General features: G+C 47.3%; 1 protein-coding gene across 1 annotated transcript in view; it reads right to left on the minus strand.

Moving 5' to 3' along the window:
- Nucleotides 1–571: 571 nt before the first annotated feature.
- The window catches only part of TBX15 (T-box transcription factor 15), a 32,801-nt gene continuing 5,556 nt past the window's right edge, over nucleotides 572–27,816 (minus strand). The window contains exons 2-8 of the mRNA XM_053456842.1: nucleotides 10,328–10,544; nucleotides 8,727–8,828; nucleotides 8,315–8,486; nucleotides 7,619–7,786; nucleotides 6,981–7,045; nucleotides 3,234–3,331; nucleotides 572–1,549 (exon numbers count right to left, since the gene is read on the minus strand). Coding sequence (XP_053312817.1) covers nucleotides 765–1,549; nucleotides 3,234–3,331; nucleotides 6,981–7,045; nucleotides 7,619–7,786; nucleotides 8,315–8,486; nucleotides 8,727–8,828; nucleotides 10,328–10,544 — 1,607 coding nt within the window. The 3' untranslated portion in view covers nucleotides 572–764. The remainder of the gene's footprint in view (nucleotides 1,550–3,233; nucleotides 3,332–6,980; nucleotides 7,046–7,618; nucleotides 7,787–8,314; nucleotides 8,487–8,726; nucleotides 8,829–10,327; nucleotides 10,545–27,816) is intronic.

Raw genomic sequence — 27,816 nt, forward strand, 5'->3', positions numbered from 1 at the left:
TCCCCCCAAACCACACAAGCTTATTGCAATTACAAGACCCTTCCCGGGGGCGTGATGTCCGTCTCGATGGGGGAGTTTATCCAGGTCTCCCAGCTTCTAGATGATGGAAGTTCTAGATAAGGGAAATTTTAGACAAAGAATATTCTAGATGAAGGGATGATCTAGATAAAGAAAATTCTAGATAAAGGATATTCTTGATAAGGGAAATTCTAGATAAAGAACATTTTAGATAAAGGATATTCTAGATGAAGGGATGTTCTAGATAAAGAAAATTCTAGATAAAGGATATTCTTGATAAGGGATATTCTAGATAAGGGAAATTCTAGATAAGGGAAATTCTAGATGAATGGATGTTCTAGATAAGTGGAATTCTAGATAAGGTATTCGGGATAAAAGAGATTCTTAGCCGGAGACTATCCTGCCCCACTGAGACGGACAGCACACGCGCCATGAAGAGGGGTACACGGTCCGTGAAGGTTCCTTCCAGAGAGTCTTTGGGTGAAATCGAGGCCGTCGTAAAGTCTAGAAAGCAGTAAGGCGAGGATAGACCGCGGTAAGGCGAGGATAGACCGCGGTAAGGCGAGGATAGACCGCGGTAAGCCGAGTTCAGACGCGGAGTGCTAGATTCTCATCTCTTTGTAATCCAAGGAGGTAAGAGCTAGTCTGTGCCCCCGGCCCCGGGCGGGGGAGGGGTATCCATGCTGTTAATGTCGTTTTTTTAAGGCACTCTCGGTTGGGTCCATCCAGCGGGGATCTCCTCCCGCTTACACCATGTGCACCGACATCTGTGAAGAAGATCCGGGGACAGATCCATACTGTCTGCTGTCACAGGTGTTTGCTGCCTGTTGATTGGCCGAGGGGTTGCCAATCATGTGCATTGCCTCCATGCCCGTAGAGAGGTACTGCCTCTCGCCAAAAGCGACGTTGGACGGGGAAGAGCAAAGTAAAGTGCCTTGGGACGCAGTCAGTTTCTCGGGGCTCGCTGCCAGGCGCGGGGAGGCCGGGAAGTTGTATCCGTAGAGGTTGTAAGGGTTGTGGATGGAGAACGCGTTGTACGAGCTCTGCTGCATGTGGCTGCCGGCCCCGAACATGTGTGACGAAGAGGAGCCGGAGGAAGGGTTTCCTGCCTGCATCACGTACTGGAACTGAGAGGATGGATATGAACCCAGTTGGCCTCCGTAGGCGTCCATCTTGCTGTTGCTGGGCAGCGAGGATGGGGTGGCCATGCCGGAGATCAAGGATGAAGTCCTCTGGGGCATAAAGGTGTCGGAGGCTTGGGTACCGGAGGAGTTTCCGCTCTGCAGCCGGTTATATCCGTTGTCACTCAGGCCCGGGTAGCTCTGGAGGGCGGCCATGTTGCTCCTGGCACAGGCCGGGTACTCGGAAAGATTCAGGTTGCACAGCTGGTTCTCCCGACAGCCGACGTTGAAGGAGTTGGGCGTCAGGTGGAAGGTTGGCGGGGAGCACGATGGGGACAGCAGGTGAGAGGAAGCCGAGGGCGATGGCGTCCCTGTGCTGGACGTGGTGGGAGATGTCCCCGTGCTGCCACCTGGAACACAAGAGAAGACACGATGAGAGACGGGAAACGCCGTCAATGATGGCGCTGGCGCCAAACCTCCGGCAATGGATGCACCGCGAGCCTCTAATAGCCATATTCCTTAACCCCCACCCCAAGTCTATGGCCAGAATCCGGCAATGAAACCGTTAAAACTGGCTTGTTTTAAGCATGCATGGTGCGGGGCATTAGGTTCAGAGGCTTTATTTCTACCGAGGACTGCCGTCTGCGTGTATACGGAATTCTAGTCCCGGCTTTAATGCATCGTTATAGCTGGCAGTGCGTGATGGGAATGGTAGTCACCCTTTGACAGAAATGCTTAGTTAACCCTTTAATGCCTACTGGGGTGACCGCTGCACGGTAGGGCCCGGCACCCCCGCCTGTCTCTCTGTCAGGGTTAATAATCCGTTCACAGCCCCTCGCCCAGCGTGTGCGACCTGCCCCCTGCCACGACATGGAGGGGAGCCCGGGAGGCAGGTGAGGGGCATGTGATGCTCAGCCGGCTGCTTTCGGGATTTTTTCCCTTATTTAACATCCCTTGATCATGAGATTAATGAGTCCTCAGCCAAGAGACCACGAAGGTCAGCCTCCATCTCACATCTGCGAGGCGGCCCCGAGCCACCCCGACGCCATCATTAACAGACCTAACATCAAAGCACCAGAAAGCACCTGAGACGCGGGTTACGGAGCCGGGCTAATTCACTCGCGGTTACCCTACGTCATCCCTTCTACTGGAAGACTATCGTTTTGTCCCATTTTTCCACTAGCCTATACTAGCCTCCTACAGCCTCCTACAGCCATGCCTATCCTACATTAGCCTCCTACAGCCATGACTAGCCTCCACAACCCTTTACTAGCTGGCACAAGCCTTCACGCGCCCCTTCTTGCCATCCCCAGCCATATAGCCTCCATGAGCTTTTACTAGCCTCCACTAGCCTCCCACTAAAAGAGTCTGGGCTTCTCGAATGGACCTCGCTGTTGCGATGCCCGGATTGTTGCATTTGATTTATAGAATACTTTGTAACTTTCTTTCATTCACAAAGTATCCTCGCTGCTGGCAGGGATTTCTCACGCATCGCTCCGCAGCAGTTAAGTTACCGTATAATCTCTATATATTATTATTATATATACAGTATATTATACATTAATCATTTATTAATATTACATATTTATTATCATTATTATATATATTACATATCATTTTTCATGATTATATATTATATACTATTAATTATTATTATTCATTAGTATATATATTATATACTATTATTTATTATATATTATATATTATTATTCATTATTATATATATTATATACTATTATTTATTATATATTATATATTATTATTTATTATTTCTCACTTCCGCGGTGTGTTTTGGGTCTGTTGTCCTCTTTTTTTTGCCCTGTAAACCTCTGACAACCAACTGCTTCTGATTTATCAGATGTTTAAGGTGCAACATCCCAGCGATCAAGAACCGGGAATTGGCCCGATGTGTAGAGCCTCACCCTCGCCAAAAACACACATAAATCCACTTTTCAGCGGCAGTTTTTTCACCCTGTGTATGTTTCTCATCTTATCGGCCTCACCTGGCCAACACATGGACAGCAATCCCCCCCCCCACATCCCACCGTGAACAGCGCTAACTGCCTCCTGGGGGGGGGCGCCGCTCGGACTCACCTTGCTGTTTCTGCATAGTCGTAAAATCTTCAAAGGTGAGAGTGCGGACCGGCGGCCTCCAGAAGGCGTACGTCTCCATGATGGCTTCCAGGCCGGTCCTGGAAAAGAGACGGACAATGAGACAAACGAGACAAACCAGACAAACGAGACAGACGAGACAAACGAGACAAATAAGAGACAAACGAGACAAACGAGACAGACAGGAGACAGGCAGCACTCCACGAGAGCTATCTCTCTGACAGGCTGACAGTGAGGTCTCGCGCGTGGAGATCTCTCGTGCCAGGTTCATAGACTGTCTTACCCTTTAACCCTTTGAGTAAGGAAAGACCCCATTGCTCATATCTTTAACCCTTAACGCGATGCCGGCAAATTATTTTCATTGGCAGAATAAAAAGCAAAATAAAAAAAAAATACTGAAATGGGAAAAGAACCGTTATATTTAAACAGAACCCGCTGGCCGATCGGCCCCTTCTGGCCCCCGTCTAGTTGCCCGTTTTGTCCTGCTGTAAAGGGCTCCGGGGGGGGGCCGCTAAGTATTGCCCTATTTATACAAGCAAAACAGGGGCAATTCTGGGGCTGAGTGATGAATGTGGAGCAGTCACCATGGAAACCAACGGTACGTTTCTGTTGCTCGCACCACAAGACCCATTAACCCGCCCTCATCCCACATCCTTAACATCCTCCAGGACGGACCCTCGCTGGAGAGGGCGAGAGGGCGAGATAATCACAGAGATAGCGAGCCGCGGTATTTTGGAGGGCGCTCATTTGGGTTTGCGGGGGCCGAACGTCCTCCGGCCTGGAGATAAATCGGGACGAATCGCGTTTCATGGCGGAATAATAGTTGGGATGGAGAAGCCGGGCGGGTGGAATTCCTGCGTTTTTTCCGTCTCCCTCGGATGTCTGATGTAGACGCGGTTAAGCCGCTGCCGCCGGAGCCAAGGACACTCGGTGCCGCCATATATCCCAGGGGTAATTATGGTTTGCCCGGGCCCAATTCAGGGTCAGGGTGACCTTGCTGCTGAGAAGAAGAAGCAGTATATAACCCCCCGACTACGAAGGGGTTAAAGGGGCATCCGCCGCAGGGCCCCTGTCAGCGAGGGATCCCCATATGCTGCTGCGCCTTTTATATATTGGCTTGCACGGCAGGGACACGGTGCTGGGCAATGCGGGGGCCGCTTAGCGCATGGGGTCCCGCAGCAGAGACACAGACTCCGTTTGGAGAGCGTGATCAGTGATGGCCGAGTGAGCTTCCTTCCTCCGGCCGCGGGACGGGATCAGCGGAGTGGAGGCTGAGTGTCTCTCTGTAAGGAAAAGGCGAGGATCGGCAGCCGGCAGTCGCAGGAGCAGAGATACTCTGCAGGCGGGGGGGGGCAGTCGGTGTCTGTGTGTCCCGGAGCGGGGGGCAGTCACAGGAGCAGAGATACTCTGCAGGCCGGAGCGGGGGTCCATGCTGTACTTTTTGTAGCCGTGACTTTCTCGGCACAAACACCACACTGAGCTGATGCTTTATGGCATTGATAATGAAGTCCCTTCCTCCATAGACTTTCATCAGTCAGAGAGTCCAGGTGAGCAATTAAGACTGAGCCATTCTATTGTTCCCCACAGGCAGTATGATAAGGAGTCGGGGGGGGGTTTAGTAGATCGGGGATCAGATAACAGAGCGAGAATCATACAAACGGCGGATATGCAGCTGCCTGAAATTGTGGGGCAAAAACTACAACTGGGGTAAAAAGAAACTGAGCGATATTTTGGGAAAGTATTTATAATCTGATCTCCTTCGAGGTTTATTTGCCGAAAGATGTAAGCGGAGCTGGTCCAGCACCCAAAGCCGGCGCCGAGGGCTGCACACGTGGATCCGGGTGAAATAAAAGCACATTTGGATCGTTTTAAAGACAGTTTTGTCCGTTTTATGGGAACGCGGCGTTCGGATCGTTTCATGTTCCCTCTCCTCGGTCTCCACGTTTTTAATATCAGTCAGTAAATCAAAAAGTTCTACTGCGCGGAAAATAGAACAAGATGTTGGTCGTTTAACGATAACGGGAAGCACGTGTCTGCATGCGCTACGACAGCAGCCTACAGCAACGCGCCGAGCCGCGGGAACCGAGCATGCGCGGCGCCATCCTGCTGCGGGGTCAGTTCTTTGAGTGGGGGCCCTCCTTACCATTTGCTTCTGTCCAAAAGCACTACTTGTCCTGTTAACTTATTGTACAGCGCTGCGGAGTATGACGGCGATATATAATGCTAAGTCCCTTCCTCCATACACTTTCATTAGCCAGAGAGTCCTACTGGGTGATTAAGACCAAGCCGTTCTTTTTAGTTCCCACAGGCGGTATGATAAGGATATTTCTCGTGACACCGTTAAGGTTTACAGTTTCCAATTTTTAGTTTATCCAAGTATTTTAAAAAGATACATTTCACAGAATCGCAGGCACTCGCTTCCCGGGAGTTTTTGGCCGGTTTCTCTCCCGGAATCCGCTACGTCGGGGGGGTTGGGAGTCTGAAGGATGAGACCCCAATTACCAGAATAATGACTTAACCCTCTGGGCGCCGAGCGCTGAGTACAGCCCTGCTAGTGTTATTGGTTCAAGTGTTTCGCTGGCAGCCGTCTGGCATTGAAAGGGTCATTGGAATCGCTTGGCCCTGATTGGCCGTGGAATAATCCCATGCCGGATCCGCCTGCTCTGCTTCAACTGATTGGAGCCGACAAGGAAAACATTTTCAGGGCAATTTGTCTCAATTTCAAAGATTCCTTCGATGTTTCTGTTTTGAGAACGCGGTATTCTCTACACGAGACGATTCAGGAGCCACCGCGGGGCATCTTCTCAGAACAGACAGACCGCCGCGGCTCTTTCAAAGACAATCGGGGCGGAAGAACACGTTGTAGAACCAAAGAATATTTGTCGTTTCCGTTACAAAGCGCTGATCCGCTCGACGTCGCTCATGGAAAGGCAGAGTCCTGCTTATTAAATACACCGAACAGGGTTTTGTCTTACTGCACTGCAGCCCCTAATAGAACGACGGCTCGAAGCGGCTAATGCCGGTCCTGCGCTGTGCACCGTGGGTTAACCTTTTCACTGATAACAAACACAGAAACTCAGAACCCGCCGGCAAATCGTCCCCCACCGGCCCGTCTACTCTGTAAAGACTCAAACCTTAATCTTAGATTCAGGAGCCGTATGTCTATCCCGTGCGTGTTTAATCCCCTCACTGTATTACCCTCTACCACCTCTGCTAGGGAGCTGTTCCACGTATCCACCACCCTCTCAGTAACGTATAACTTCCTTCCATTCAATCTCAGCCTCTGGCCCTCTGGTGTTAGATTCCGGACCCTTTTTGTCACATTTCTCCTCCTAAGCGATAAGCAATAAAGGGATGTATTTGCTTCCCTGGCTTCGAAGCCGTATTGTGCAGCAAAAATATTAAAATGAGAGGGTAGTTGATAAATTGAACAGTCTCCCAGCAGAAGTGGTAGAGGCTAATTTATTGAGGGGATGTAAACATGCATGAGAAGCACACGACTTGTTTTTAGAGGGGTATTTGTACGGCTGATGATTTGGACGGGGGGGGCGGGGGGGTTTGGTCTGCGGGTGGATTTACGACGAGCCAATTTCTTCTCCTGTTTGCCAAATGAATCAATCAAAAGGCAGAGAATCTATCATTTCTCCGACAGCCAATTAGGGGCTCGCTTTTCATGTTTGTTGCCAGAATGAGAGAGGCTGGGAGCGAGAGACGGGATTTCGATCTTACCGGTTCCTTCCAGAGTCCCGAAATCCTTTGGCAAACGGGTTCCTGTCAATCTTCAGCCGCGTAATCTGGAAACAATATCCAAAATTATTCTTCGCGTACAAATCCCTGACAGAGCGAGGTAATGATTTATGGACAACGGCGCATTTGGAAACGATAACGGATTTTAATGAGCCGGCCGAGCCGGGCCGAGTGTGAGCGGAGGTTCTGCCGGCGCCGAGTCCTGCGGAGAACCTGGGTTCTGGGCTCACCAGCTGGTTCTGATAGGCTGTCATGGGTTCTGGGCTCACCGGCTGGTTCTGATAGGCTGTCATGGGTTCTGGGCTCACCGGCTGGTTCTGATAGGCTGTCATGGGTTTGGGGCTCACTGGCTGGTTCTGATAGGCTGTCATGGGTTTGGGGCTCACCAGCTGGTTCTGATAGGCTGTCATGGGTTCTGGGCTCACCTGCTGGTTCTGATAGGCTGTCATGGGTTCGGGGCTCACCTGCTGGTTCTGATAGGCTGTCATGGGTTTGGGGCTCACCAGCTGGTTCTGATAGGCTGTCATGGGTTCGGGGCTTACATGCTGGTTCTGATAGGCTGTCATGGGTTCTGGGCTCACCTGCTGGTTCTGATAGGCTGTCATGGGTTCTGGGCTCACCTGCTGGTTCTGATAGGCTGTCACGGTGGTGAAGACGGTCTCGGGGAAGCTGAAGGTTTTCACTCCGTCTCCTGCCGGGACGGGCTTGGTGGGGGAGAGGTCGCTGCTGAAATCCTTGCGTATGACATGGACCCGCGGCTGGTACTTGTGCATGGAGTGCAGGATTATCTGTAACAAGGTATTCATTTAATTACCCCCCGGAACATTCTGTGCCCCCAACATGAAAAGCCGCTATTAACCCGCTCAATAAAGTCTCTACGGTTTATGTGAAGTTCTGCCCGGCACCGGACTCCTGGGCTCTTTTCCCAGTAGATGTGGGGCAGATGGGGCAAATGTACAGCAAGAGGCTCGCTCTGTTATCTGAGCCCCAATCTACTAAAACCCCCAGCTCCTTATCATACTGCCTGTAGGAAACAATAGACTGGCTCAGTCTTAATCACTCACCCGGACACTCTGACTAATGAAAGTCTATGGAGGAACGGACTTCATTAGCATCGCCATAAAGCATCAGCTCAGTGTGGTGTTTGAGCCAGGAAAGTCACCCAAAATATCACATGACTGACAACAATGGGGTATATTACTGTATACAGCGCTGGGGGGAGGGGCAGCTCCCAGTGCTAACTGGTGCAAATAAAGACTATCCACCCAATGTTCCGCAGCCTATGGTGATGTGGAGCTCCCGTGGAACCCACTTACATGGCCCTGATCATCCAGTTCATTGTTGGTGAGCTTGAGTTTGTCGAAACTGACCACCTGCCTCATCCACGTGTCACCTGAGGCCAGAGAGTCGGGGTGGATGTATGCCCGCGGGGGCACCGGGGAGTCGGCATTCCCGGCTACCATCCACTTGGAGCTGTGATACACGTACCTAGAAGAGAAAAGAGTCTTCTTAGATGTATATTTTTCATTTGGCCCTTGAGCATTGGTGCCAAATGGTAATAGTGGAACAGTCAGCAGAACCATTTCTCTGGTTCCCATGGTGATTGCACAATTTCTACCGCTTTACGCCCCAGTACACTCAAGGCTTTTTTATATTTGTAAGTAACTGGGCAGAATCGCCAGGGCAGTGGAAGGGTTAATGTGTTATACATGGTGTTATCCGTGTTACCTGTATCGCTTGTTGTCAACGGGCACGATATCCATAGCGATGTAATATTGCTGGTGAGGGTCCAGGCCGGAGATTTTCACCCTCATGGCGGGGAACATCCTCCTGGGAAGAGGAAAGCGAAGTAGATAAAGTAGTATAATAATAACGATAATTATATAAAACAGGATTCAGTGCTTCCCAGAAACACGTGTCCACGGAAATAGAGACACGTGTAATGGACCAGGGGCAGCTCTGCATTTACACATAGATATGTACACACATGTACCTACTCTAACACCTTGTGCATACATCCACACATGTACCTACTCTAACACCTTGTGCATACATCTACACATGTACATACTCTAACACCTTGTGCATACATCCACACATGTACCTACTCTAACACCTTGTGCATACATCCACACATGTACCTACTCTAACACAATGTGCATACATCCACACATGTACCTACTCTAACACCTTGTGCATACATCCACACATGTACCTACTCTAACACCTTGTGCATACATCCACACATGTACCTACTCTAACACACTGTGCATACATCCACACATGTACCTACTCTAACACCTTGTGCATACATCCACACATGTACCTACTCTAACACCTTGTGCATACATCCACACATGTACCTACTCTAACACCTTGTGCATACATCCACACATGTACCTACTCTAACACACTGTGCATACATCCACACATGTACCTACTCTAACACCTTGTGCATACATCCACACATGTACCTACTCTAACACACTGTGCATACATCCACACATGTACCTACTCTAACACCTTGTGCATACATCCACACATGTACCTACTCTAATACCTTGTGCATACATCCACACATGTACCTACTCTTACACCTTGTGCATACATCCACACATGTACCTACTCTAACACCTTGTGCATACATCCACACACATGAACCTACGGGGATGGTATTCAGTCGTCCGGTTATAGAGTTAATGGAAGGAGGATTATTAAGGATCGAAGTTAACAGGTTTAACTTCCGCGGCCATAGTTTTGTCTTCTGCTTCCTGACCTTTGAACTCCTCGATCCTCCAGACCCGTTCCCAAAGCTCTAAATAATTAGCGCAGCCGCCAAGCACAGAGATTAGCGATTCTCTAACCCTCTTCCAAAACCTTTTAGGGGGATTTACCACAGAAGGCTTCTGAGAATAGATTGTAAGCTCTTTGAGCCATCTGCTTGGATGTATTGTTTATGGGCTGATTATCAGATATCAGGAAGGGGTTTTTATTTAAAATCTGATTTTAGTTATTCAGATTTATATTTTCTGGGCCTGACTTCCACCAATGGGGGGGTTCCATGCTAATTTTCCCACCATTTCCCATGATCCACCAGTGCCGAGTGCAGGTTAGCGGGGATCAGACATGTTTTCTGCTGATTGGCTCACGAGCAGCCACGTTACCCCACAGGACATTCTTCTCCATACTTGTTTTTTGGTGATCAGGGACTTAATTTGTGCCGGGAACACTTAATTGTCATGTGACACAGGAGCACGCACTGATAGGCTGTTGCCACAGAAACTGTTTTATGTCACACAATTAACCAGCGAACGTCGTTAGCTACGGACCTGCCTGCCTTGGTGATGATCATCTCCGTGCCGATGTCGTGGAACCTCTTCCATAGGTCTGCGCACTGGAGCTCCACTTGGATCTCCTCCATCGAGGACGCGGACAGCGACGGGGCGTCTGGGACTCGGGAAGAGGCCAGGTCTGCGCATGACTCGTAGGAGCAGGACGTCCGCTCGGCCAAGACCTCCGTATCAGAGCCGGTGCTGTGCTCGGAATCTACACGGGGGCCACAAACACAGGTCAGCGGGGAACCGGGAAACAACAAATCATTCGCCTTCTGGAACCGAACAATCTAGAAAGCCAGAACCGGCCAGCGGATCGGCCCCATCCGGCCCCTGTCTAGTCGCCCGTTTCTCCTGCTGTAAAGACTCAAACCTTAATCAGTCGTTGGTCTCGTCTTAGATTCAGGAGCCGTATGTCTATCCCATGCATGTTTAATACCCTCACTGTACTACCCTCTACCACCTCTGCTGGGAAGCAGCCCACTCAGTCACACTTTTCACCTCCCTCCTGTCGTTTATCCCTTTATGTAAATCAGTAGGTCTCACGGCTCGACCTCGAAACCACATCATCTAGAAGGGCTGAGGATCAATGAGACACACGGTCCAGAGAGGGTTAATATGATATAATGTAATATATATAATAAATACACATTAGCCCCTCTATAATACCCATAACCTAATATCTGCCCCTGCAGGACCATCTAATACCCCAACATCAGCGCCTGCCCATTGCTTCACCAAAGAAGGGCCAGAGGGCGGCTCCCTGTAACCACAACTCATTTTAGAGAATTCTTGCCACTGGAAATTAGAGCAGAAAGATATCTCCCAAGTGCCCCGGTTTAGTTTGGCCAGTCCCTCTTTGTTCCGCAAACCCCTGTATTCCTCAAGTCGATCCCCCTCTTTCCTCCCATGATGCCCCTCTCCCCTCTCCTGATACTCCGCCACCGTTATGATTCCTTTAATACATGCCATCAGCACCATGGACAGGGTGCCATGGATACAGTAACTAACGGAAATGATGCCCATTGTACCCATCAGCCTGAAATGCCGTCTGTGCAGATAGATTGTAAGCTCCCCCCTTACAAAAAATTCCTGCAGTTTTTCTGAAGTAATACTGCTATTTTTTGGACATGAAAAAAATGCACTTTTACTGCATTTGTACTTCACTGTACTGCAGTTTTACTGCACATTTACCGCACTTTTTTTTGTAAATTGCAAACCTACAGTTGTGATTCAACGTGCTGCAGCTTTATTGCATTTGTTCTTCCTTACAAAAATAACTGCATTAAAACTCCAGGACAGTGAAGTACAAATGCAGTAAATGTGCAGTAAATGTGCAGTAAATGTGCAGTAAAAGTGCAGTAAAAGTGCAGTAAATGTGCCGTTTTGCAGTTTTTTCATGTCCAAAAAACTGCAGTATTACTTCAGAAAAAACTGCAGTAATTTTTTGTAAGGGCTGGGCTCTATCCCCATCCGTCTTAATGTAAATTGTGTGGTGACTGCGCTACGGAATCTGCTGGTGCTATAGAGAAACAAATGGCATGTTACAGAAACGCCGCCGCGCATGAAGCGCATGAATGTCTGCGCGGACGGAGATGCGCATGCGTAGCGAGCATCTGGACGCGGTTAGCGCCTGTCCGGGAGGCTGGCATCTCGCTCCCCACCGCATCTTCCCCGCAACTCTGCAAACAATTAAACCTCCGACATCCGATAAACATCCAGCCATTAATCCCCGGAGTCCAGCGGCCGACTCTCGCACAACCCGACCGCCTTTCATTCCTTTCGGGTTAGGACACAAAAGCCAGTTATTGTTCTTCCCTTTCAGGCCCCGTGGGAGGACATGAAAGGGTTAATTTACTTATTATAATCTAGTTACCTCTTGTTTTACTTTACTGAGAGGGTGGTGGATAAGTGGAGTAGCCTTCCAGCAGAGGGTAATACAGGGAGGGGATTAAACATGCATGGGATAGACATCCGGCTCCTGAATCTAAGACGAGACCGACGACTGATTAAGGTTTGCGTCGTTACAGCAGGAGAGACGGGGGCCGGACAGGGGCCGGATGGAGGCTGATATTTAAGGCAGTGCAGGGAGGGGGACCCCTGTATGAGCTCTTCGGGGCCCCTGCGTACATTACGGGGTCAGTACTTTGTTAGGGTAGTAAATGGATGACGGGCCCTGGGCTGGTAGTTAAGCCTGGTCAGCTCCAGCAGGTTGGGGTCTATTGAGACCCCCATCAGCACATTGATTTCAATGGTAGCAAGTTCTTGACACTGATTGGCTGATTCCAGGGGCCAATCAGTAGCGAGAAATTTCTGACCATGGAAGAGGAGGATAGCAGCAGCAACAGGGCTGCAGCTTCTCCCCCAGTTAATGTATCTGTTTAGTTTGGAGAGCGGGTAGTAACTTCGTTACACTCTGGGGGTCTCAGGGCCCGGAATCTGCCCCCTACGCTGAGCGCCCCCCCCCCCCGTGCATTTGCCGTTTAACGTCTGTATCGCTTCACTTTTCTGCTACTGGCGCATCAGCTGCTGCGGACTACAACTCCCATCATCCACAGACAACTCCCATCGTCAGACAGGGGAAGCACCCAGCGTTACCAGCAGCCCCGGGAGCGGCCCCTGAGACTCCTGAAATATTAACCCTTTCATAAACCATCATGAAGATTCTATGTTGCGAGTCGCCAAACGTGTTACCCAAATGGCTCTAATACGGTCATTATTTAAAGATACACCCAATAGAGTCACCTGCATTCAAGCAGGGATACCAACCATAACATACTGGGAGCAAAAGCACCAACTGGTAAAGAGGGATGGGGGGATTCATCAGGGGAGGAAAAGGGGACTGGCCACGCTAAAAGCTCCAACCCGACATAATGAGATTTTAAAGCTTTTTAGTGGCTTTTAAAACATTTCCAAACAATATAATATACCTGCGCGGAGTAAACGACTTCTACAAAATCCCAAAAAGTGGAAATCGTTTTAAATCCCCGATCAGGACCCGGCGGGAAAAAATCTGGAACGCAGAAATCCGAGGCGCCCCTCGAGCAAAACGACCCCCAGCCGCGCATGGAGCGCTCGCACATTTCCCAACGCGGTTTCCTGCGCCGTCTCGTGGGTCGGCAGGACGTCTTCGTGCGGTTTCTCCTCGGGGGAGGGGTCACGACCCTGGTGGGACGTCTGTTCTGAGCCACGCTAGCTCCTCCCCGTTCCGTATATTTGGCGCTGGGTTTCTCCTCGGATCAGAAGAAGTAAAAAGATCCCCAAAAGAAAAATAGATCCACGTTCCTTATTGGCCATAGACGGGACCCTCTTCCCAAATCCACGCCTCCGAGGAGCAGATCGGTCCCGGCCGTCTCTAACGGTCCTTAAAGAGTAGTGTAGAAAGTGTCTATCCCCTGACACTGGGATGAACATCCAACACATTTAACCCCGCGGTCTCCAGTGGTCAGATTCGATATAACATGTGAAGCCTGAGTTCCCTCTGCTCCCTGCTTGTATTCAGACGATGCAGGAGTCTACGGTATATGTTGCTGCCATTTTTACAAGTGCATTCGGATGCGAATAATTTTAATGGTTGTTTCCAAAAGATGACTGACAGACATTGTGTACAGATTAAAAAATCAGACGCTGCGTCCCGGATATATATATAATCACATAGAAACCCTGAGCCCGCCGGCAGATCGGCCCCATCCGGCCCCCGTCTAGTCAGTAACGACGCAAACCTTAATCAGCCGTTGGTCTCGTCTTAGATTCAGGAGCCGTATGTCTATCCCATGCATGTTTAATACCCTCACTGTATTACCCTCTACCACTTCTGCTGGGAGGCTGTTCCACTTATCTACCACCCTCTGAGTAAAGTAAAATAAATTCTCAGCCTCTGCCCCTCTACTCTTACACTGTATATAAACTGTTTATATGTAAATCCGTGTTTATTGGGTGTATTTGGGGGGCCTCTGACTCCTCTCAAGTAACTACATAAATGGGTCAATATCTTATTAAAACATTAGTTGTTTGGTGCCTTATACAGGCAGGTGATTTCCCTGGGAGGGAAGGGGTTAACCCTGCTGAGCTTCCATGTGAGGGTCTCACCCTCTGCTGGTCAGTTTTGGCAACTGCGTCCCTATTCTCTGCCCCTGGATCTCCCCGGGGTAAGTGTCACTGGATCTCCCTGGGGTATGTGTCACTGGATCTCCCTGGGGTAAGTGTCACTGGATCTCCCCGGGGAATGTGTCGCTGGATCTCTCTGGGGTTAGTGTCACTGGATCTCCCCGGGGTAAGTGTCACTGGATCTCCCCATGGTGTCACTGGATCTCCCCATGGTGTCACTGGATCTCCCCGGAGTAAGTGTCACTGGATCTCCCCGGGGAATGTGTCACTGGATTTCCCCGGGGTAAGTGTCACTGGATCTCCCCCGGGTAAGTGTCACTGGATCTCCCCGGGGTATGTGTCACTGGATCTCTCCAGGGTAAGTGTCACTGGATCTCCCCAGGGTATGTGTCACTGGATCTCCCCGGGGTATGTGTCTCTGGATCTTCCCAGGGTAAGTGTCACTGGATCTCCCCGGGGTATAAGTCACCCCATTTACAGTACCAGCCCAGGGGCCAGACAGATTCTACGTGAAGTGGGGTAACTGTGCAGCCATCAGAGGGGCAATAATATGGGGCATTAATATGGGGCATTAATATGGGGCATTAACTGTGTTGCAGAGATCTGCCTGGAGTATTTAATACTTTCTACCCTGACAAAGTGCAATACATTATGTGCCATTACAGATATCCATGGTAACAGTGTGTGTCATGTGATGCACTTATTAGCATCCCTGGGAACTTTCTAAATGAGTGACCCCTGAGGTGCTTTCTATTAACCCTTAAATACCCCATCATGCAGATTTTATGTAGCGACTCGTCAAGGTGTTACCGAAATGGGTCTAATAAGGGTTGTCATGGAAACCTGACTTATTATTTAACGATACACTTAATTGAGTCACCTGCATTCAAGAAGCGATATCCCCCGTAATATACTATGAGTGATATGCTACTTAATGAGCTGATTAGGAGTCCTCAATATCATCAGATCATAGAGCATGCGGCTCCAGACTGTGTGACCCTGACAATCTGCCCCTTTACCCTGAGATTGGGGCAGGGTCCCTGAGGCTCCGGGGCAAACCCCGAGATTCCCCAGGTGTGCTTCTTTCGCTGAGTAAAATGGCTTAAGCCGCCATGCCTGGTTTGACCCGGAGTCTTCGAGTGAAGTGCAGCTCCTCAGGGTCTCTGGGTCCCTGCCCTCGTTCTCCAGGGAAGAACACACACCACCATCACACCTACCACACCTACCACACACACCGCCATCACACCTACCACACAAAACACACACACCGCCATCACACCTACCACACAAAACACACATACCACCATCACACCTACCACACAAAACACACACACCGCCATCACACCTACCACACAAAACACACACCACCATCACACCTACCACACAAAACACACACACCGCCATCACACCTACCACACAAAACACACACACCGCTCCCATCACATTGCATAAAGTAATCAGCGAGCAGCATTTTTTACATGAGATATCCTTTTTGGTGTCTGGAAGTAAATGCGCTGCTGGATCTGGCCTCGTCCTTCACTCAGTTATTTTATTGACTCAGTTTGTGCTAAGAAACTCAGGCCGGTAAAAAGAAACAATGTAGGTTCCCCTGGGGGGGGCATCGCCCCCTATTGGTAGTTTTAATTTGGTATATTGAAGCAAAACAATCATCCTCCAGTGACTTATTCAGTAGGGAAACCTATAAATCAACCATGCGTGCACCGACCAATGACAGAGCTCCTTCTAGTGTATGGAGCAGTATTACCCTCTAAATAACAAGAGAGCTCCCCCTAGTGTATGGAGCTGCGTTACGCTCTAATGCAGCACAGCATTCCCTTCACCGAAACATACGTTTAGAGCCCTTTATGGATGACATTTTGATCTATACATCCAGCGCTGTATACAGTAATATAACCCCCCCCGCGCTGTATACAGTAATATAACCCCCAGCGCTGTATACAGTAATATAACCCCCAGCGCTGTATACAGTAATATAACCCCCCAGCGCTGTATACAGTAATATAACCCCCAGCGCTGTATACAGTAATATAACCCCCCAGCGCTGTATACAGTAATATAACCCCCAGCGCTGTATACAGTAATATAACCCCCAGCGCTGTATACAGTAATATAACCCCCCAGCGCTGTATACAGTAATATAACCCCCCAGCGCTGTATACAGTAATATAACCCCCCAGCACTGTATACAGTAATATAACCCCCCAGCGCTGTATACAGTAATATAATCCCCCAGCGCTGTATACAGTAATATAACCCCCAGCGCTGTATACAGTAATATAACCCCCAGCGCTGTATACAGTAATATAACCCCCCAGCGCTGTATACAGTAATATAACCCCCAGCGCTGTATACAGTAATATAACCCCCAGCGCTGTATACAGTAATATAACCCCCAGCGCTGTATACAGTAATATAACCCCCAGCGCTGTATACAGTAATAACCCCCAGCGCTGTATACAGTAATATAACCCCCCAGCGCTGTATACAGTAATATACCCCCAAGCACTGTATACAGTAATATAACCCCCAGCGCTGTATACAGTAATATAAACCCCAGCTCTGTATACAGTAATATAACCCCCAGCCCTGTATACAGTAATATAACCCCCCAGCGCTGTATACAGTAATATAACCCCCCAGCGCTGTATACAGTAATATAACCCCCAGCGCTGTATACAGTAATATAACCCCCAGCGCTGTATACAGTAATATAACCCCCAGCGCTGTATACAGTAATATAACCCCCCAGCGCTGTATACAGTAATATAACCCCCCGCGCTGTATACAGTAATATAACCCCCCAGCGCTGTATACAGTAATATAACTCCCAGCACTGTATACAGTAATATAACCCCCCAGCGCTGTATACAGTAATATAACCCCCCAGCGCTGTATACAGTAATATAACCCCCAGTGCTGTATACAGTAATATAACCCCAGCGCTGTATACAGTAACATAACCCCCAGCACTGTATACAGTAATATAACCCCCAGCGCTGTATACAGTAATATAACCCCCCAGCGCTGTATACAGTAATATAACCCCCAGCGCTGTATACAGTAATATAACCCCAGCGCTGTGTACAGTAATACAGCCCCCCAGTGCTGCCACCACAGGAGCTCATCTTATTTCTTTTTCAGTTTCCTAAACATTTCACGTTCACCTGAAGTTAACAAAAAAAAAAAAAAAAAAAAGAATCTAGGGTTTTGGAATCGATGCGTTTCATCTGTAAATAATTTTTATGTCAGTCAGTAAAAATCGCAGCACCTGCAAGTAGTTTCCATTGAATTTAGAGCTTGTAGCCTGTGATGTGAGCCGGGTAATGCTTCACACGCGGCCCGGACTTTTAGCCCCCTTTTATAGAGTAAATACACCCACCCCGGTGATGTCATAACTCTGTGCACTTAAAGTGACACTAACAATAAAATGCAACATGGCGGATCCCACTCCGTGCTGTCTGTCAAAGTCTATGGAGGAACGGACTTCATCAGCATCGCCATAAAGCATCAGCTCAGTGCGGTGTTTGAGTCGGGAAAGTCACCCAAAATATCACATGACTGACAGCAACGGCGGCTCCAGATCTGCAGATAAATGGAGTTTATTGGGGTATAATGAGATAAAACCAGGTTCTTGTCACCGACCAACATTACTGTATACAGCGCTGGAGGGTTATATTACTGTATACAGCGCTGTGGGGGGTTATATTACTGTATACAGTGCTAGGGGTTATATTACTGTATACAGCGCTGGGGGTTATGTTACTGTATACAGCGCTGGGGGTTATATTACTGTATACAGCGCTGGGGGTTATATTACTGTATACAGCGCTGGGGGTTATATTACTGTATACAGCGCTGGGGGTTATATTACTGTATACAGTGCTGGGGGTTATATTACTGTATACAGCGCTGGGGTTATATTACTGTATACAGCGCTGGGGTTATATTACTGTATACAGCGCTGGGGGGGTATATTACTGTATACAGGGCTGGGGGGTTATTTATATATACAGCACTGGGGGTATTACTGTATAGTGGGGGGAGGGTTTATTAGTATATACAGGGCTGGGGTTCCCCCGTGTACAGGTCACACAGACGCTTTCAGGAATCTTCCATTAAGTGCGACGTCTCCGTGTGATTGGTGGAGGGTCAGTCCAGGCCACATGTTTTCAAAGCATCGCATTTCTTTAGGATTATTTGAAGTGAATTTTTGGGTTATTGGGAAATGTTTTTTGCGGCCGCGACATGCGCTGAGAATTTAGGAAATAATCGTTTGCAGATTCATTTTGCATTTTGTAAAAAAAAAAGAAAAGACTTTAAACCGCCAGGCCGCGCACGCATCTGGCACGGGGTCATGTGACTGCCGAACCTTACCCGTCCTCAGCCAGAGAATAGGAAGCTACCTCCGCGGCCACCAACCAAACGCAGCGCGATAGTAAAACCGAATAACGGGCGACGGTCACATTTCTCTGTGCTCCTTGTATTAAAGCCGACATATAATATAATCGTCATATAATTCATCTGAAATGTCATGCTTTGTGTATTGTCCTTACTGTACTGAGAGGGTGGTAGATAAGTAGAACAGCCTCCCAGCAGAAGTGGTAGAGGGTAATACAGTGAGGGGATTAAACATGCATGGGATAGACATACGGCTCCTGAATCTAAGACGAGACCAACGACTGATTAAGGTTTAGGGGGGGCCGGGATCTCTCTGCTTTTTAGAGGAAATTGGTTACATTCATACAAATAATAAACCTGGATGACGGCGGGTCGGCGCGCCAAATCAGAACACCGCGTAGCCAATGGGAGGTAAGTTGGGCGGAGACCGGATCTCCAATTGGCTGCATAGTGACGTCTGTCTAACAACCTCATGTGCAGCTTATGCCATATTATAGTGCGGAAAGAATAGAAAAAATCTATTTCCCAGCGCTGGCATCAACCAATAGCACAGCCCGGGGGTATGCAAATTTTCCTCTGTTTCCCATGATCCCTCATTGCAGAGTGTATCAGAATCCTCCCCTCAGCCCGAGCAGGAAGTTGGAATCCGCTTCCTGTTCTCTCCCTCTGTCAGCCCGAGCAGGAAGTTGGAAGCCACTTCCTGTTCTCTCCCTCTGTCAGCCCGAGCAGGAAGTTGTATGCCGCTTCCTGTTCTCTCCCCGCGTTGTTTTAGCGCACGGCGTGTGAGCCTCTAGCGCTAGAGAGTTTCCAGCCGCGCAGGTCCCTCCGTAACGCTATTATCACAGATAGCTCAGGGCGACGGGGAGATTTATACCCTGTGACGGGGCAGCAAGATGGTGGCTCCCGCGTATGGCACAATAAGGAATATTTTTTGATTGTGAAGTAAAGTGTCGTAATAATCAGATTTATTCAGTTTAACCCTTTTATTCCCCTGTTGAGGAAAGATCTTTCTTAATAAAGGCGGCTCCTAAATGTAACTGATAATCCCAGCGACCCCCATTGTACAGCGCTGTGGAATATGAGGGTGCTATATGAAGCAAGAAATAATCATTTATATTGCGGCCTCCTGTGGTAATTTTTCTTTCCCATAACAATTAACTCCGTAAAACATAATCTGCTGAGAAATAAAGAGTTAAATCCACCATCTCCCAAAATAGTCCGGAAGGAGCGGCAGCCATTTTCCCCCCCGCCCTCGCCTGACAGCTGCTGGGGTCGGCGGGGGGTTTCTTGCTGGGGAATTTTGGGATCCTGTGGAGATATAAATTACATTCAGACGCTGGCGAGAGGATCAGAGGGGCAAACGGGAAAGGAACAGCGCTAGATACCCCGTGGCGGGTAAAACCCCATGTGTGGAGGCAGATTCTGAATCCCCCTCTTAGCTGAAGCCACCACAACAGAGAGCGGCAGAGTACCCCCCCTGCACTCCATTGGCTGATACAGACATCCAATCAGAAAGTTGGGGTTCAGTGATGTCACTCCAGACTTTTTTTTATGTCACCTGTATGGCGTTAAAGAGTTAAAGATTTTACCTGACTGGGCAGATAGAGGTTAAACTGCCCTTTTTGGCATTAGATTGTAAGCTCCTAGGTACACAGTCACAAGGCAGTAAAGTGCTGTTATACTGGGGGCCACAGGGTTCATTTTAGTACCACGGCCTTCTCCCCTCTACCTGCCCCGTCACCCTCCGCTGCCACCACCAGGGGGGAATCTCAGTCCCATTAACCTGTCAGGGGGGTAGATTGGGGCGTCCGTGAGCGGCGGATGCAGTATAGACTGCGCAGAATATAACGGAGGTAATTACCCCGGGGCGGGGGGCTTCATACCTCCATGAGGGAGTCCGTCACGTCACCCACCCATTACGAGCCAAAAGGCCGACCCTGTGAGCTAACACTCATCCGCCAAAGGCACATTAACCCTTTCTCGGGCTGCCTTCTAACGATATCCCCAAAAATATGTTTTTTATTTTATTTGAGTAAAAACTGGAAAAAAAAACGGACTCCACATACGTCAGAACACGCGTGTCACACGGATCAGCGCCAAAATGTGGGAGAAAGCCGTGTCCAAAACACCAGGACGACCCACCACTGACACCCACCGCTAGGGCTCCAGCCAAACGAACCTCTAGGACCAGCAGCCAAAACCCACCCCTAGGACCAGCAGCCAAAATCTATCGCCGGGACCGGCAGCCAAAACCCCCCCCCCTAGAACCAGCAGCCAAATCTCACGACAGGGACCCAGAGCCAAAATCTATCGCCAGGACCGGCAGCCAAACTCCATCACCAGGGCTGAGAGAGAAAATCTATGTCCATGGGACCAGCAGCCAAAACAAACCTCTAGGACCGGCAACCAAAACCCACCTCTAGGACTCACAGCCAAAACCCATCACCAGGGCCCGTAGCCAAAATCTATCGCCGGGACCGGCAACCAAAACCCACCTCTCGGATTCGCAGCCAAAACCCACCCCTAGGACCAGCAGCCAAAACCCATCACCAGGGCCCATAGCCAAAATCTATCGCCGGGACCGGCAGCCAAAACCCACCTCTAGGACTCACAGCCAAAACAACGAATGTCAGAAGGAGGGTTTTCTGAGGTTCTCGTTGATCCTGTATTATATATTTTTCCGCCCCGTTTCCCTGAGTTGTGTTAAAGGAGAAGCTAAAATATCCCGTTAATTGCCCTGTGCGGGGGGGGGGGCGCAATAGGACACATACAGGAATGTACTACGGACCCCCGTGGCCCTGCGAGGGCATAAATCATAGCGTGTGAATCAGCGCATGTTCCCTGTGTGTTTGCACTTCATGTAACCGGTGAAAAGGTGGCAGGCGGGCGCCTGACAGCAAGAGCATCACCCAGCCGCACATCGGCCCCATCCGGCCCCCGTCTAGTCGCCCGTTTCTCCCGCTGTAACGACTCAACCCTTAATCAGTCTTTGGTCTCGTCTTAGATTCAGGAGCCGTATGTCTATCCCATGCATGTTTAACCCCCTCACTGCATTACCCTCTACCACTTCTGCTGGGAAGCTGCTCCACTTATCTACCTCCCTCCAAGTAAAATAAAGTAAAGCTGCCCTCTCAATAAAGTTTATCCGACTTTAAGGACATCTCTTAGCATGAGCTGGAAGACCAGCGGCCGCCGTCCGCTCCGTGTCCAGCTGGATTGGTCTCCTCTCTCTGCCCAGTTTGGTGAACTGGAAAGACGCCAGCGGCGGGTCGGCGGAGCAGCGAACAGGTGCGTTATTTATCTGCTGCCGAGCCAGCGGCGCGAATCGCAGGACTCTTAAAGGGGAATCTCGCGTAACGCTCTGCGGGGGTCCGTTAGCCCCCGTTTCCCGCGTGACTCCCCTGCAGTAAATTCGGCGTTCGCTGCAGTTGAGGTTCCGGACTTCGGACCCTAAGGGCCGGCACCGGGCTGAGCTGCGGCCAGACGCGGCATGCGACGAGCCGGAGTATAAAGACGCCTTTTGCGGCTGACAGTATCCATAGTTACGGGATTATGTGCCACGTTCTGATCTCCGGGGGGCTTCACAAGAAGGTAGGGATGGCGGGTTCATAAAGGTAGATGAAATGGTTAATATTTATAGGGATTTATCTACTTAATGCATTTAAAAATATAGGAGAAAATGGCGGGGGCGATCCGGCTCCCAGCAGCCCCACCGCACAATGGGCACCCCCCCCCCGAAAGTGGAGCGCAGGATATGACATCATATCCCGGAGGCAGGGGGGGGGGCAGGTGCTGAACGGCCCTGAATTGGGGGGGGGTTGAAACGCATTTCTATATTTCCAGAAAGCGCTGCCGGCTCCCGGCAGACATCAGAGCGGGGAGTTCATGTGGAGCGGGGATGGAGAGCGGTTATCAGGGAAGAGCGCGGACGGGGTGCGTGTTCCGGGTTCTCCCATTAACCCATCGCAGGCCACGGCCCCCGGGGGCCCAGAAATATTCCAGACGGGAATATCACGGGGAAACGCGTCGGAAACAACTCAGGTTCATCCGATCGACCCCCGGAATAGCGGTAATGATCTCTTCTCTGGAATACGAGTCCGAGACCTCTGAGGTCTCTTTAACTTCTGCATCTGAAGGGAGGACCTCTGAGGTCTCTAAGCCGCCTCACAAGCATCTCAAGACTTCTTTGCCAACAATCCTGCGACGTACATTTCTGATATAAAAATAGCTTGAAAATGCAAAAAAATATTTTATAGAAAAATTATTATAAATAATAAAAAGATAAATAATAATTATAGACCATTAATAATAAATAATAATAATAATAATAATGATAATAGTAATAATAATTATATACCGTTAATAATAGTAATAATAATAGTAATAATAATAATAATTATATACCATTAATAATAGTAATAATAATAATAATGTCTCTGGGAGCCTCTATTATTTGCATTGTGAGAATATAAAATATCGATTTTTCGGCGTTTCTATATTTTTATTTTTAGGTTAATTCATTTTTCATTTTCTGGGGTGGAGACCGCACAGAGCGGGGGCAGGGCGGCTGAGGATGACTCCACCGAACACTCTCAGCCAATGGAGAGCTCAGCTACGGCGGTGTCCACAATGCGTAATAAAAATGTATTTATAGATAAAATAAAGAGGAAAAGAACCCAAAACGATCCAATAAAAGGCTAAACGTTTTACTGATTGTTTAAGCGAGAAAAGTTGTATTTTTAAGCAGTTTTTTCTTCAGAGTAAAAATTTTTTTTTGGGGGGGGGGTTTAGTGAAAGCAGAGAATTCTTGGGTTATTTAAACCCAGAACCCGCCAGCAGATCGGCCCCCATCCGGCCCCCGTCTAGTCCCCCGTTTCTCCTGCTATAAAGACTCAAACCTTAATCAGTCGTTGGTCTCGTCTTAGATTCAGGAGCCGTATGTCTATCCCATGCATGTTTAATACCCTCACTGTATTACCCTCTACCACCTCTGCTGGGAGGCTGTTCCACTAATCCGCCAACCTCTCTATATCTAGGAGCCATACGTCTACTCCATGCATGTTTAAATCCCCTTCTACCACCTCATTTAATATTCGTGATATCAAAATATTGCTATCAATAACTGATAATTTAATAAAAAATGTATACAACATTTTATGCCAACGGATAACGTGCGTCACGAGCTGCGAGTCGCGGCCCCGGAATATTCCTGACATTTTTTGTAATAAACTTTAATTAATTTCATTTAATTGCAGGAAGCGCCGATGGATGAATTATTATTATTATTATTATTATTATTATCTTTTATTTCTATACCACCAACAATTTAGGCAGCGCTTCATTAAGGCCTCATTCTGTTCACATTGTGCGTTATCAATAAAGTTGCAAAAGAAAATAAATGTTTTCCAATAAATAAACAGTAAAAAAAAAATAAAATCTACATTTTGCGCTGTTTTCGGTCATTTTATTTATTTGTATTTTTGAATATCTGCGGCGCTCGGAGAGAGAGACGACTGGGAGACCTCTGAGGTTTCCGTGGGTTCTGAGGAAGGGCCATCTGAGGTCTTGACGCCGCGTTTATTTTGGTCGCTCGGCGGCATTACAAACATCTTAGGACTCCTTGGAAGTTTCCCGGGGACGACCCCGCGACGCGCGTTTCTGCGCAGGAATAACATTTTTCAATAAAAATAGCGTGAAAATCGATAGCCTTCCAAAAATAAGATTCAGGAGCCGTATGTCTATCCCCTCACTGTATTACCCTCTACCACCTCTGCTGGGAGGCTGCTCCACTTATCCACCACCCTCTCAGTAAAGTAAAACGTCCTTCCGCCCCACGTCAGCCTCCGGCCCCCGGTGTTGGTTTCCGGCCTCCTCTCGTAACGTTTCTCCCCTCCTGTGTTTTGTTAAATCCCTTTCTGTATAAATAAGGAGGAATCTGCATTCTTTATCGCTTGGTGAATAAAATGGCGATATTGGGGTATTGTGAGTTATTGTCAGGCGGGTCACGGTAATCGGACCGTTCCAAAAACTCTTTTCGAGGAGGGGGGTAACCCGGCAGCCAGTGGAATACGGACGGGGTTAATGTTCCAATTACTTCTCTCTTCCCGCTAAAAATGAAAAATCTTCCAACCGGGAAAACCCCGACCCTGCTGCATGTATACAATATACCATTATTATTACTATTATTAATACTATAATTATTACTATTATTATCAACATTATTATTATTATTACTATTATTATTACTATAATTATTACTATTATTATCAACATTATTATTACTATTATTATTACTATTATTATTACTATTATTACTAGTATAATTCTCAACATTATTATTATTACTATTATTATTACTTTTATTATTACTATTATTATTACTATTATTAGTAGTATAATTAACAACATTATTATTATTACTATTATTATTTGTATTATTACTGTAATTATCACCATTATTATTACTATTATTACTGTTGTTAATATTATCATCACTATTATTATTACTATTATTATTTGTATTATTATCACTATTATTATTATTATTTGTATTATTATCACTATTACTATTATTATGCTTATTGCTGTTATTATTGTCACTGTTATTATTACTATTATTATTTTTTTATTTCTATAATGCCAACAATTCCCGCAGCGCTTCTTACAGTCCCTCCATTCAAAGGATCTGACAGAACTTGAACTGACGGAGTAAGATGAGCCGATGCATTAGGTAACGAGTACAATCTAGAAGGTGTTGCTTTCTTTATTATTATTTTATTATTATTAATTTTTTATTTATATAGCGGCAGCAAGTCCCGCAGTGATTCTTACAGTCCCTACATTCAAAGGATCTGACAGAACTAGAACTGAGAGACTGCGATGAGAAGATGCATTGGGTAGGGAGGGCTCGGCTTGTGAGCTGACGCTCTAGAGATATTGCAATAAATTTTAAAAAAAATCTCTTGTTTCTTCCGAACAGCAACAAAAATCTATCATTCCAATCCCCGGCTGTATCTGCGCGGAGGCAAATATTGGGAAAATAGATTGTAAGCTCCCAGGGTCAGGGCCGTCTCCTCCGCCTGGAGCCAGAAATAATTATTGTAACAACGCCACGGAATCTGCTGGCGCCATTAGTTTGGTGGCGTTTTTCTGCCGGTGATGGGTCAGCCGCTGACCAGGCCGTGAGAACCTCGCTAACACGCGAAGATGTGCGATCGAGACATGTATGATTCTGCAGCACACGGAACACGCAGCAGGGAACCAATCGTCTGCCTCGGACATGCGTGTACTCAGAGCGTGGCTCTGCTCTACATACATGTGCTTCCTGGACGCGTGTGTGTGTGCAGGTTCATGCGTGTGCTGTCACATGTTTTAAATTCAGAGTTTTTGCCTCTTATTTTGCCGCATGTTTGTAGACTGTAAGCTCTTGGGGCAGGGACTTTCTTTGTATATCTCTACAAACCCCAACCATGTCTGCTGGGATATTATATACCTTCTTTATAGTGCATACTGTAAAGGGTTAAAATAAAATTAGCCCTGAATAAATATTATTATTATTGTTTTTTATAGCGCCATCATACTCCGCAGCGCTGTGCAGTGAGTAGAATATACATATACAACATACATACATACACCGTCCATACATATATACACCATACATACATACCCCGAGCGTACCTACATATACACCGTACATACATACATACACCATACATACATACATACATACACCATACATACATACCCCGAGCGTACCTACATATACACCGTACATACATACATACACCATACATACATACATACATACACCATACATACATACCCCGAGCGTACCTACATATACACCGTACATACATACATACACCATACATACATACATACATACACCATACATACATATATACACCGTACATACACTGTACATACATATATACACCGTACATGCATACATACACCATACCTACATACCCCGAACATACATACATTTACTGTACATACATATACACTGTACATACATACATTGCACATACATATATATACCATACATACATACATACACTGTACATACATACATACATATATACACTGCCGGGTGAATAGGTTGTATTTGACGCACACGCAACCTGCATAGTTATACCATAAACACATGTATTCAAAGCACAAGTACATTGCACACGTATGTTCTTGCAGTTACTTGTACATACACAGACTCCCAGCATTACTGTACATGCGTGTGCACAGCTGTCATGCGTTCAAAATGCATTACATGAAAGGCGCAGAATTGGTATAAAAACCAGTATTTCTCATTAAATTCTCTGTGACAGGAAGAAGCGAAGGAGCCGAGAAATAACGGGAGCCAGAACTGGGGACGTGTACTGACTGCTACATACCAACATATGACAAGCAGGGTCCCTACATATACAGTATATATATATATATATATACATAGAGTATATCTGTAACTGCACTATGAAATAATATATACATCCCATAATACCCAGACCTACTCAAACATCCCATAATACCCCCATATACATCATTCCATATCATTCTGCCCCTGTATGCAGTTAAATGCCCTGATTCTATACAATCACAGCTCATATGATAAAGAATTAGATGCCATTTGTATATCCCATGGTACCCCTATACACAAGGGGTATAGTTAGATATAGGTGCAGATACATGGGTGTGTATATATAGTTATATATAGGTGTGTGTGTATAGTTATATATATGTGTGTATATAGTTAGATTTAGGTGTAGATATATATAGTTAGATGTTATAGTATATATAGTATATATATATATATATATATATATATATATATATATATATATATAGTTAGATGTTATAGTATATATAGTATATATATATATATATATATATATATATATATAGTTAGATGTTATAGTATATATATATATATATAGTTAGATGTTATAGTATATATAGTATATATA

Source organism: Spea bombifrons, chromosome 2, assembly GCF_027358695.1.
Source record: "Spea bombifrons isolate aSpeBom1 chromosome 2, aSpeBom1.2.pri, whole genome shotgun sequence".
In the NCBI taxonomy this organism is placed as follows: Eukaryota; Metazoa; Chordata; class Amphibia; order Anura; family Pelobatidae; genus Spea; species Spea bombifrons.